The sequence below is a fragment of the Pimephales promelas genome, chromosome 19 (genome assembly GCF_988280905.1).
Source record: "Pimephales promelas chromosome 19, fPimPro1.hap1.1, whole genome shotgun sequence".
In the NCBI taxonomy this organism is placed as follows: Eukaryota; Metazoa; Chordata; class Actinopteri; order Cypriniformes; family Leuciscidae; genus Pimephales; species Pimephales promelas.
The window spans coordinates 5,023,615-5,036,353 of NC_142787.1; the positions used below are offsets into that span (position 1 = coordinate 5,023,615).

General features: G+C 37.6%; 3 protein-coding genes across 3 annotated transcripts; all 3 read right to left on the reverse strand.

The window, feature by feature from the left end:
• Positions 1 to 269: 269 nt before the first annotated feature.
• LOC120461949 (uncharacterized) lies at positions 270 to 2,147 on the reverse strand (the record flags this gene model as incomplete). Its single annotated transcript, XM_089123989.1, has 8 exons — positions 270 to 695; positions 1,003 to 1,156; positions 1,256 to 1,296; positions 1,382 to 1,416; positions 1,562 to 1,623; positions 1,695 to 1,739; positions 1,904 to 1,954; positions 2,043 to 2,147. Coding segments are annotated over 8 exons (723 nt in total), but the record flags the coding sequence as incomplete, so codon positions are not given.
• Positions 2,148 to 7,747: 5,600 nt separating this feature from the next.
• LOC120461913 (uncharacterized) lies at positions 7,748 to 9,045 on the reverse strand. The gene is made up of 5 exons (XM_089123990.1): positions 8,672 to 9,045; positions 8,486 to 8,590; positions 8,179 to 8,363; positions 7,966 to 8,107; positions 7,748 to 7,767 (listed from the first exon to the last, which is right to left on the reverse strand). The coding sequence occupies exons 1-5, from the start codon at positions 8,751 to 8,753 to the stop codon at positions 7,748 to 7,750; spliced, it is 534 nt and encodes a 177-aa protein (XP_088980116.1). The 5' UTR covers positions 8,754 to 9,045.
• A 1,662-nt stretch (positions 9,046 to 10,707) lies between these two features.
• LOC148970715 (uncharacterized) lies at positions 10,708 to 12,739 on the reverse strand. The gene is made up of 2 exons (XM_089123647.1): positions 11,952 to 12,739; positions 10,708 to 11,869 (listed from the first exon to the last, which is right to left on the reverse strand). The coding sequence occupies exons 1-2, from the start codon at positions 12,121 to 12,123 to the stop codon at positions 10,839 to 10,841; spliced, it is 1,203 nt and encodes a 400-aa protein (XP_088979773.1). The 5' UTR covers positions 12,124 to 12,739; the 3' UTR covers positions 10,708 to 10,838.

The following is a 12,739-nucleotide window of genomic DNA, read 5'->3' on the forward strand; positions in this document are numbered from 1 at the left end:
TCTGTGTAATATTTTATTTAAAGTTTAGTTTCACATTCTGTTTCACTTCACTTTGTAAATTACAAAATTGCTGTAAACATTGATGGCACCTTATATATTTCTTATTTTAATCATTTCCCTTTAATAATAAATAATTGTTTATTTTTTGTGCAATATATAGTCTATCATAAAACATTCATTACAATAAACTAATTTGAAGTTAAGCCAACTACACAATTGTCAATCTCTTTATCCAACATTATTCATGCCAACTCAAAAAACAAAACTCATAACAGTGATAACTTTTATTTCAAAACAAGTGTACAAATACAGATAATTACATACATTTGTATCACAGACAGACAGAAACAGACATGAGTACAGAGACAGACAAGACACATACACGAGAAAGAGAGAGAGAGAGAGAGAGAGAGACAGACACACACACACACACACACACACACACACACACACACACACACACCCCTACTCAGCTTGAAATTCCCCTCCATCATTGAAAAAACAATCAATTGAGCAATAGCCGTCCACCTCCTTATCAGAATAAAATCCACGCAGGACTCCCCTTCTGCCATCACCCACATACCCAGGTGGGCAGTCCTTGTATAGTGCATTGCAGTGCAAGCACAAAGTTAATGAGTACGGCACCCGGAAGTCTTGTTTGTATTGGCTGGAAAATGCACTCCAGTTCACAACACCTAATTTAGATAAAATAAAGAACAATCAATATTGAATAATTTTAAAGAAAGGCATTAACATAGTACAGAGTCATGAAAGTTTATATATATATATATATATATATATATATATATATATATATAAAGTGATTGGCTTTGTCTGTAAAGTAACGATAAACATGACAGATAGGCAGATAGAGATAGATCGTTAGAGAGACAGATAGATAGGAAGAACAGACAGATAGATGGATAGATCACACAGACAGATAGAAATAGATGGACGGAAAGACAGACTTTCTCAAGTACCATTTACAGCACTCAACTTAGATGTCCAGCCATTCAAAGTGGGCCTCTTCTCTGAACTTGTGCTTGTTGACAATGTCCCTGAAAACCTTGCAGGTCATTGAGAGTCCCCAGAAAGCCACATCGCCGTCGTCTGTGACAACTCTCATCAGGATCCGCCACAGGATGTCAGGTGGCATCTGTCCAAAGTAGCCAACAAACAGTCCAAAATGTAACTTAACATGCGACTTATTAAAAAGGGTAACTGATAGATTGACAAGAGTTTATGATGTGCTTACCTTGGTCAAGTAATCATCAGGCAGGGGGGTTTCCATCACCTCTAAATTGGAGAGTAAGAACAAGAGTAGCATCATTTTAAAACCCTGTTATTTGTACAGTTCAATAATTAAAGTGGGAACCAATACCTGCTCTCTCTAGTTCTTTTCTTTCAGTGTCTGATCTTCAAATGTTAAAAATCTCATGAATTAAGTTTGTTCAATAATTTATTAGCAATCTATAAACACTTATTTATTTTAAACTGCTAAATTTATGTTCAGAGACATGTTGACCACATTTGACATACAGTACAACCTGATCTAACTTACTTCAAAGGATAGTTACTCAGCAGAAACATGCACCACCATCTTCTTATTGTTAGCATGTCACTCTGTAAAACAAAGCACTGATTAGCTATTGCTAACTAAGGATTTCAAAAAACAAAACTAAAAAAAGGCTTACTTCATTGAAATCAAAACGCCCCTCCATCACAATGTAGAGAGCATACTACAATATGAATTAAAGCACATTAGATCAGACATTAAAGAAATGTATACTAAACAGTATACTAATATGTTTGTTAATACTATCAACAAAAAGTAAATGCAAAATCTTTCAGATGTAGGGCATTTATTATACTTTCTGGTATGACTTGAATTACAATGACTTACCATCAACACAAGCACTCCACAGTTATTGGAATTTTGTTGTCTGGGAATGTCCTAAGAATTAAATAATAATAATTATAATAATAAAGTTGATACATCAAAAGCTGGTAGGTCTGTAATGCTTAGAATGGTTGCTGCTTACTGTAATGTCGTCACAGCTGTACTCCCTCCATGGCCCAGGATTGACATGTTCTGCTAGTTGTCTGCGAAGTGTAATTAAAAAAAAAAAAAGAATGTTAAGACAAACTTATGGTTGCTTGATAAAGCTAGACCTGAAAGTGTAAACCAATTTTGAAAGCTTTGATATTCTTACAGTGCCTAAAGCCAGACAGAACACTGAATACACACACATAATATCGAAATGAATCCATCAAGCAATAAAATGGAACCTAAAAGCAACAGAAAATGGGGATATGGTTTAAAACAGAACTACCATAACCCCGAACTCTTCATTCGTAAGACCTGTAACTGTTCATGAAACGGCAATCACTGAAGCCACGTCCGTTGATTGAATCAAGCCAAAAGATCTCCCTCTTTTTTGGCTTCATGATCTCTAAAACAGTGTGACTTTGACATAAACTGTAAAGTGCTAACACTATGCTTTACATTTTCAATGTATGAAAAAACTAAGCAGAATTTTCTGATTATTTGAACATTAAAAATAATTATTTTGAGACCTACACAGATCATCCAATGATTTCCAGTCCAGGAAGGCAGCAGAATGAAATCATGACTTGCTAGATTTTCCTTAAAAAAACAACACAAAATTAGATATAACATTTGGAATTTAAATATTTTTAAAATGGCTTCATACTGACTCAGTTGGAAAACCTTACAATGATACTCACAGGAACATTAGATGTTGGGTCAGCACACAAGGGTGGCAACCAAGTCACAGACATGGACCTTTATGCCCTGTTAAGTAAAAGTGCAGCTATTAAAAAAAGGAACCACATTCCTATTTTTACACACATCATGCATATAGAATATTTGATCAAAGTAATTATTTGCATTACCTGAAGGTCAGCAATATCCTTCAAAACTGAAAGACAGGCATTCAAGATCTGTTAATGATAAAAGAAATGCATTTAAAATATGTTAATATACAGGGACATATTTATTAGACCACCATACTACTTTACTCTACTGCAGGGGTTCTCAAACATTTTGGTGCCAGGGACCCCTTTCAGGGGAAAAAAAATTCCAAGGACCCCCCTCATATTTATAACAGTTATTGAGCACAAAGTTAATGTGTGAGCGGCAAATGAAATATTTTTGCACAAAATGAATGGTCTCCACCCAGGGTACTATGCAGGAATTTCTAAATAGCCTACTGAGGTAACGAAAGTGATCTTAGGAATCACTTAGGATCCCTCACTTAGGAATTTTTGATGTTCTTGATCTACACATAGGGTGACCACCCGTCCCGCGTAGCGCGTGCGCGCACAGCGTTTGAAGCCCAATTCATGCGTCCCGCAAATTGAGACCGTGTCACGCATAATCAATGGTTGCTCAAAAAAAAAAAAAGTCGGTCAGTCTATATCCTCGAGACCTAGGCAGCCAAAGGTTGTGCCTGAACACGTTCACGTTCATGAACTCGTTCATATATTGAACTGAACGTTGTGAAGTGAACGTATTGTTTTACTGCCTGTCCCGATGAACGTGTGAACTCGTTCATTCTGGTGTCTGTGAAGTGAACGCACGCTCTCTCAGTTTAACTTCGTTCAATGGGGTGCCAGATTTCTAGCTATAGAGCCTTCCAGGCGAAAACCCGGCTAAAACTTGGGAAACAGGGCTTAATATGGAGACACCCCTCGCTGCAGCCTGTAGCACGATGACGTAGCTGGACGGTCCAATACGTAGTGGATGGATGTGTGTGTTTTGGTGACGTCATTTACGCATGCGCAGTGCCGATCTCTGATTATAATTCGAATGGATTGGTTTTAAGTGATATGTAAGCTCAATATTGTACTGAGATGATGTTCAAACTGTGTAGTATAATACTGTTAAATAATTATAAGTAATTATTGATGAATAAGTATGCTAAAATAATAACAGCATGGGGAAAATAAATCCTGTAATAATAAACTCGCATTTATGTTATACATTCAGAATTGCGAGAAAAAAGGTCAGAATTCTGACTTTATAGCACACAATTGCGACTTTATTTCACGCAATTCTGTCTTTATAACAAGCGATTGAGGCTTATTTCACCTAATTCTGTCCTTATAACAAGCGATTGAGGCTTATTTCACCTAATTCTGTCCTTATAACATGCGATTGAGGCTTTCTTTCACCTTCTTTCTCTATAACATGCGATTAGGCTTTATTTGACCTAATTCTGTCTTTATAACATGCGATTGAGGCTTTATTTCACCTAATTCTCTTTATAAGATGCGATTGAGGCTTTATTTCACCTAATTCTGTCTTTATGACATGCGATTGAGGCTTTATTTCAAGCAATTATGTCTTTATGACATGCGATTGAGGCTTTATTTCAAGCAATTATGTCTTTATAACATGCGATTGAGGCTTTATTTTACGCAATTCTGACTTTATATCTCACAATTCTGAGAAATAAAGTCAGTACGCGAAAAGTATACTCGCAATTGTAAGGAAACAGTCGCAATTATTAAAAAAAAAGTTTTATTCTGAAAGCTCTTAAAATAAGAGCTTCGCTCGTGACCACATTTAAATGTATTCTTGGAAGATCAACGATTGTTCACCAACTCTCTACACTAACTAGGCCTATGAATTATTAATGTGCATGTGCCATCAGCGTTTATCACAGGATCGCGTTTAAAGTCTGTTTAGAGAGAACGGTGTCATCCCCTAATTTAATAACAAATTATCATTTCGACAGAATCAAAACTAACTAGCTGTAAAATAACATTATTCATGAACCGCTATAAAGCAAAAACAATCTGTTACATTAAATTAAAGCTACTTTGAAACAATCTAAATTGTTAAAAGCGATATATAAATCAAGATGACTTGACTTGACTAGTGGGAGGGTTAGACGTTTGACGTTAGAGGGTCCAACACGTATTGGACCGTCCAGCTACGTCATCGTGCTACAGACTGCAGCGAGGACCTCTTGTTAATATGTAGCGAAAAAACACCCAATCTGGCAACACAAGCCACCAGTGTTGCACCGTGGCTGCCGTCGACAAAGGCGTCGTATGATCATTTAAACGGATTTTATAACGAGGTCGGTGAAGATGGGAAAAATCTTACATTTCTGTGCAAACTTTGAACCGAACTAGTTCATTTTAAAATGTGTGAACTGAACTTTGAACTAGTTCATGTAGAAAGTGAACTTCCCCAACACTGGTTGCCACTCCCACGTGACCTGCTGACTAGGTTGATGTCAACTTTTTCATTGTTGTCATGACAGCGCACCTTCTCCTTCCGTGAACCTCTGGAGTTGTGAGTTTAGACTTTTTTTCGACTTTTTTTTAAACTGTTCCTGTGGTGTTGAGCAACTATAATTCTTGTTAATCCTATAATTTTATATTTTTATTTATTTAAAGTGAATTAATTGTAGCTAATGAAAAATAAATAAAATTAAATAGCAAAAGTAAATCGTAAGTGGAAGTGCATCTGTCAATTCATTGAATGTTCAAAATAGTCATCTTTATTTAGAAAAAAAATACACATTGGTTGGCCTATTCATGAGCATATATCAGCAATTAGGCTAGTTTAGGGAATATGGCATTATTAAAGTATGTGCTAAGGTATGTGCTTTTTTTTTTTTTTGAATAATTATTCATGTACAAACAGTAAGGCAATAGTAATAATTCTAGATAGCCTGTGGGTAAACCACTATCAGTGAGTCTGCCCGTGGGGTGGGGGCGCCGCGCCAAGCAGTGTCCCACATTGTCCCTCAGAAACATACCCCTTGTCCCCCCTTGGGCTTATTAGCAGGTGGTCACCCTATCTACACATGTGCATTTTAAGGTGTTTTAAGGCCCCACAATTGGATAACTATAGATTTAGTAGAAGCATGTCAGTCAGTGGCATACATTTTTTTTTTTGTCAAGATGTCACGAAACACAATCACATATTCCAATCAGGAATGGCCTTAAAAGAGAAATGTTTCAATAATTAGGCCTATTCTGCACACAAATAAAGCCCATAAGCCTATAAATACAATGATAATGGCATTATGTTTAATAGGTGCGTGCGTTGTTAATTTGAGCTACTGTAATTAGCTAAAAAAACATACAGTATATGTTAAATATATGAATCCATAATGTTAATCTCATGGGCACAGTATGTTTCTATTGACCTGCTTTTTCCTTTGTTAAAGTTGAGCTTGATTAATACTTTGCAAACTGATTGTTTCAGTCGTTTTTTAAAACTTTTATCTAAAACAGCTGTTTAGTTTATGTTAATTAAGGCCTACATCTTATCTCGCACTTTATGACCGTTGACTGAAACGTCGTGCGGGGAACTTTGAGTTCACTCCGACTCAAACATTTTGACATTGACGAGCTATCGTTGTTAGTCTGCTGAAGCACCTCAGACGAGAAGGTCAGTATCATCGCGATGTGCATCCTTGCAACCTCAGTTGTGGGTACGGCACTGTCACTATGCACTTTTATTTTGATAATGATCAGACTTGTAATGTCAAATCTACAGTAGCAGTGCTGACTATTGTGCGCGCACGCGAGACGCCGGCGCGCAATTACATGGGAATTTTTCCTCAGCAGTGGAAACAGGAATACTCTTATTTATGGTCATAGATAAGACAAGAGTGCATCATCCGAAACGGTAAAGTGTCCATTTTTTTATTTGTGTATAGGCTACATGATAAATGACTACAAAATGTCATGCCTTTTAAAAATACAGAAAAGAACCGGATGCAGGTTCATGCCGTCTCTCTGTCTCCTTTCTGGCGCACGTCCCGCAAAATCAACAGCAGCGAATAGTCTACTTGACGCAAAGACATAGATTATCTATCTATAGAAAACTTTAAGTGTCTACTTTGTATTGTTTTATGTTAAATGCTTTATATAAGTTACTTAGGAATAAACAGCATGTTTTCAGATGATAAAGAAAACATGACTCATAGCATGGAAAAAAACGTTAGGTTGTAAATTATTTCGCGGACCCCCTGGCTTTAGCTCGCGGACCCCACTTTGAGAACCACTGCTCTACTGTATGGGTTAAATGTTAAAATACAGTGTGTTTGCTGCTTCTTACTGTTGCTTCCACACTACGAAGGCGTCCTAAAGCAAGAAAATCCTTCCTTGTGAGGACTGTGTTTCCAACAGAAGCCAAAAACTCACTTGATGGTCTCGTCTTCATCAAGGCATAGTTTAGCTATAAAAAGGAAAGTGAAGACTACAATATGTATCTCTTTTATTTGTCTTAAAACAATAATTGAAACCTAACAGTAATAAAAAAAACTAACTAACCTGGTTCAGCTGGACTGTACTGGGTGACTGTTTCCAGCATACCTTGTTTGGTTGCACATGGCGCAAAGCAGTAATACCCACCGTGGAACACTTAAAGGGATAGTTCACCCAGAAATGAAAATTCTGTCAGTATTTACTCACCCTCATGTTGTTCCAACCCCGTAAGACCTTCGTTCATCTTCGCAACACAAATTAAGATATTTAAGATATTAAGATCGCTCCTGCATACAGTCCATAGGCTTCTTGAGGGACTGGCTCTTGCTGTCCTCGAAAAGTCATTAAAGACATCGTTAAAATAGTCCAAGTGACTACAGGGGCTCAATCTTAAGTTTATCAAACGACGAGAACACTTTTGTGCGCAAAAAAACAACAAAAATAACGACTTTATTCAAAAATAACGACTTTATTCAAAAATAACGACTTTTTAGGGACAAGCCCATCCACCTAAAAAAAAGAAACAAATAATTAGAATAATATTCAATTAAGTGTTAGGTAGTTGAAACTTCAACTTTTAGAAATATAACTGTTGTTTGAAATGTTTCATGTTGTAAAGGCTTGTATCAAGTATACTAGACCCTTTATTGTAATGAATAAAACATTAAATCAATGATACATAATAATATATATAAAAATATAACTTACCAGAAGCACCCCAGATTTGTTGGAACACTTTGTCATATGAGGAGCGGTTTTGCATCTCCTCTCTTAACCTTAACACAAGGTCCATCTTAGATCCTTTTGACTCCAAACCACACTCTTTGCAGAGTTTTCGTATGGCTTCAACCTACACCATCATTGACATAAATAAAAAGCATCGACTACTACTATATTAATCAGTATTATCGAATATCTCACCTTCATCTTGAAGAGCTCATCTCCAAGTCGTTCTTCAGTTATATGAAGCATGTCACATGGCTTGGTTTTCTGAATTTTTGCAAATTCAGTGTTTAACACCATTTCAGATTTCCTTGTGTTGACACCAATCCATGGAGCCCAACAATCATAACTTGGAGGAACTACGAAAGGGTTTTTCCTGCCACCTTGCATTTATAAAGTGTCTCCATATTAACAACCACATTGTGCAGCATATAAGTTAACAAGCAACACTATTAATAACAAAAACAATGAATCCACCATAACAATAATGAAAATAACAACTTACTTTGAAGAAATCCCCGTCCAACCATCTCTTGTGTCACTAGCTCCCAGAAGGACACAATGTTGGTGTGTCCCTCAAAGTCATCAGGGGGAGATTTTATTTCACTGACTGAAAAGACACAAATGGAATTCATGAGATAAACTAGCATAAAGATGTAATTTCTTGGTGCTGTACAGTAAAGTAACTTACAAGGCACACTAAATACTCCTTTTTTGTGGAGGTCCATGATTACCACTTTAGGGTAGTATCCACAGTTAATGCAGGAGTACATGTAATCATGGTTTGTCAGTGCTTCAAAGTGAATGTAAGCATGAAGCACAGTGTCATGGCTGGGAAATTTTGTATTTTCAGTGGCTTCAAGCAGGCTCAGGATTCTGCTAACAGTAGGGCTGGGGTAAACGATTATTAACTAAACGATTAGTTGGGCGATTATTTTATCGATTAGTCGACTAATCTAATGACTAATTGGACGACTAATATAAAGAATATTTTTTCTGCTGCTCAATTAATAAAAAAAACAATATCTCAAATAAATACTGGCATACTGAATCAAGATACTATAAGCTGGCTAACATGTTATGTATTTGAACACCATCATTATAACTCTACAACCGCCAAAACCGTGTTATTAAAATATTTTTTACAAACATTTTTTATCATAGAGAATGTTTAAATATTAATATCAGCTGAGGAGGGAAACGGAGGCGGAGTTAGTGGTGCGATCGGAGGCTTCTACTGCTGGAGATGAATCGGGAGAGGTTTGTGCACCTACTGATCAGAGCGCGTGCTGACACGGAGTAAAGCCTTGTTTATACTCGACACGTCCGCACGAGCGCGAATGTGCGCACGGCAAAAATGATGCGTTGGGTGCGCAAGACCAGGAAGACTGTGGCTGGCTGTGTGTACGCCTTTTTTTTTTGTGACAGCGCCCCCGCGCCGCGTCCGGAAGCGACTTCAAGCCGAATCTGCCCGAGCTTGTACGTCTCACCACACCGGCACCCAGTTTGCGCATCTAAATTGCAATTTTCTTTTCTTAAGGGTTTGTTTACTGTGTGTGATTCATTTAATGGATAGCACATTCACTTCAAGTTGTCTTCGTCCTCTATTTTGCAATGTTTCGGTCTCCCACGTGTGTGTGGCAAGCTGTACCGCCGGGAACATGCAAAAAATAAATAAATAAAGAAGCGTCGACGCAAAAATATGACGTCGACGCAATTTTGACGTCGAATAATCGACGTCATCGACGCGCCGCTACAGCACTAGCTAACAGCAGTGTGATTGTAAAAGAACAAAGAACAAAAAAAGGATTTCAAAAGCAATACATTAAATGTTTCTAATTTCAAAATTTTATTTTAGCAGCATTATCAGTACTATAATGGGTCACATACCTGAATAGCATTACGAAGAATCATGCATAAATGCAAAGAAATCAGCAGGTGGTCATTAAAATTATGGATCCCATCTGTGAACTCTTGATAACGAAACATCATTCTGCAATTGATGCAGACTTTGTAGTAGGTAGAAATCCCTTAAAAGAGAGGGTTTTGCAGTAACTACCAACATAGCTGTTATAAAAATAAAAATGGATTTTACTTACCTTCCACAACTCCTGTGAAGGTCAAAATCTTCGCTCTGGAAGTTATGAGAATCGGCTCGCTTAGCAACGGATTCCCCTTGCATTGTGAGCAGAAAGTCTCCTGTGGAATTAGGCTGCGTGGGAATTCACACTTAGGTTGAAGACCATTGATCAGTTCTTTTGGAAGGTCTGCAGGAAGTCTTTTTTCTTTTAATAAATAAAACACCATTTTCTTTAAGGTTGCATCATTTGGTGGGTATTGTTGATCTTGTACATCTTTCTGCTTGGTGCTGACAGCTCAAAACAGGATCAGTTCTTTCTGTGGTCCTTACTTTTCTAAAAAGGGACTTCTGAGTTTGAAATAAGTGCCACTTAGCAATTGATTTGTGCACACAGGTCTGCTTTGTCTTGTTACATGGACAACTCCATGTGATTTTTTTGGAGTCAAACACAACAATCACTCTTCCAAGCCGGCTATAATAGGATGTTTTGGGTTCATAGACTGAAATATATCTCTTGGAAGAGGGTCCAGCAATTGTCACCTCCACTGAGAGTGGCACTCCTATAATACTTGCTGCCTTCTGCCTTTCAATACACTTCTTCTTTCTGTCTTCCCCAAACCACTTTTGTTGCACCATCTCCGTCAGTTCTTCTTCATTTAGAGTCATTGTTTCATCAGTGCTTCGAGGACAGAAAGCCAAGGATTTTATATGGTTGCATTCAAATGCCTTCAAACCACTTCGAAATGCGAAGTCAGTGTTTGTGTTACATTGGTCTACCTCACACATGATTCTGTGGTTTGCCCCCCATACCCTCTTCTGCACATGTATTGGCAGAGAAGGACCAAAGAAAGATTTCAGAAAGAACAGCAAAAATACCATTCTCACCGTCAATGCACTGGCTAAGGAGGTGTCGTTCATTTGTAATTGATTGTTTCACATCTGTATGTTTTCTTTGAATGTGGAGGCGTAGATTCTTCTTGTTTAGTTCAATTCCACAGTGAATACATTTTACTCTGATTCGTTTTGAACCACTTGGGACATGATCTTTAGGAGACACAGACGTGTGTGGTCCACTTGGTAAAGGGTGAGGTTGAGGTTGAAGTAGGGGTGCTGTCTGAGCAGATCCTGAGGGTTGCGGTTTGTGAATACCCAGAGAAGATGGGAGTGATGGTACCTTCAACACATGAGGTTGAGACAGTGGAGTAAAGGGTGTTGGAGACACAGACGTGTGTGGTCCACTTGGTAAAGGGTGAGGTTGAGGTTGAAGTAGGGGTGCTGTCTGAGCAGATCCTGAGGGTTGCGGTTTGTGAATACCCAGAGAAGATGGGAGTGATGGTACCTTCAACACATGAGGTTGAGACAGTGGAGTAAAGGGTGTTGGAGACACAGACGTGTGTGGTCCACTTGGTAAAGGGTGAGGTTGAGGTTGAAGTAGGGGTGCTGTCTGAGCAGATCCTGAGGGTTGCGGTTTGTGAATACCCAGAGAAGATGGGAGTGATGGTACCTTCAACACATGAGGTTGAGACAGTGGAGTAAAGGGTGTTGGAGACACAGACGTGTGTGGTCCACTTGGTAAAGGCTGAGGTTGAGGTTGAAGTAGGGGTGCTGTCTGAGCAGATCCTGAGGGTTGCGGTGTATTACCAATCAGAACCGTTGGTGCTGCAGTTTTTTGAAGTGAATGAATCTTTTGTTTGCAATTTGAGAGGTGAATTTCTAACTGTGCTTTACGTAAAACAGTGGTGGAACAGTATAAGCAATGAAAATGTGAATTATCTCTGCATCTTAGGTTGCACCTGATGATAATGAAATCTGAAAATGTAAGCAAAACCATTGTAAGATGCAAATATAATAACAAAATAATATGTTGTATGGATGTTAAAGCACTACACACCATCTTCCTGTATAGCTGTCTGCAGATGATGCTCCACATGTTTGACAACACTGTTAAAATCCTTTGGTTTGTAAACCCACGTCTCACAGAATGGACAGTGATATTTGTCACAACATGAGCTGCATTGATTTATTTGAATATTTTCACCTTTTTTAAGGACACTAACATGCATCTAGAAAAGAACATCAACAATCAAGTTAAGGTTGGGTTTCTATATCTGACATTTACAGGGTTTCTGCCAGTCACATAAAGGTCTATTTAAGACTTCCTTTAATACCCTTTTAAGAGTAAAGAAAATGTATTCAATAAATCTAAGGGAACTCAATACATCAATATGCTATCAAAATAATAAAAACAACTAAGGAAAATCACAATTAATTTTATTTTAGCAAAATACAATGTTCAATAATTTACAGTACATTCACTACATTCAGGAATGTAACTTTTACAGTCCGATCTAACACTGAAAAGGATGCAATCAACTAACGTTACATTAATTTATTAATTTAAGTCTTTCTGCTCTATTTGAAAAAATCTTTCAAGGCTTAATTTGTCTAAAGGCGAATTAAGACTTCTACATATCATTTTAAGATTCCCTGAAACCCGGTCATATTGATAGGCTAATATGGCATCATAAAACATATGATAACTTTTTACTTTTAAATCTAAAACATTTATGACGCGCTCTATGGCATCTCTTACAATTAAAAGCCGTTAATGCAAAAGCACGATTGTTAAAACAGCATAGGCCTAATTAAAACTTTAATTGACTACTTGACTTACTGCTA

Coding starts and splice junctions, on each gene's coding strand:
- LOC120461913 (XM_089123990.1), bottom strand. CDS start 8,753: ATGTACTCCTGCATTAACTGTGGATACTACCCTAAAGTGGTAATCATG. Junction 8,591..8,671: donor AGGAGTATTTAGTGTGCCTT/GTAAGTTACTTT, acceptor GTGTCTTTTCAG/TCAGTGAAATAAAATCTCCC. Junction 7,768..7,965: donor ACAAATCTGGGGTGCTTCTG/GTAAGTTATATT, acceptor TCTTTTTTTTAG/GTGGATGGGCTTGTCCCTAA.
- LOC148970715 (XM_089123647.1), bottom strand. CDS start 12,123: ATGCATGTTAGTGTCCTTAAAAAAGGTGAAAATATTCAAATAAATCAA. Junction 11,870..11,951: donor GACAGCTATACAGGAAGATG/GTGTGTAGTGCT, acceptor TTACATTTTCAG/ATTTCATTATCATCAGGTGC.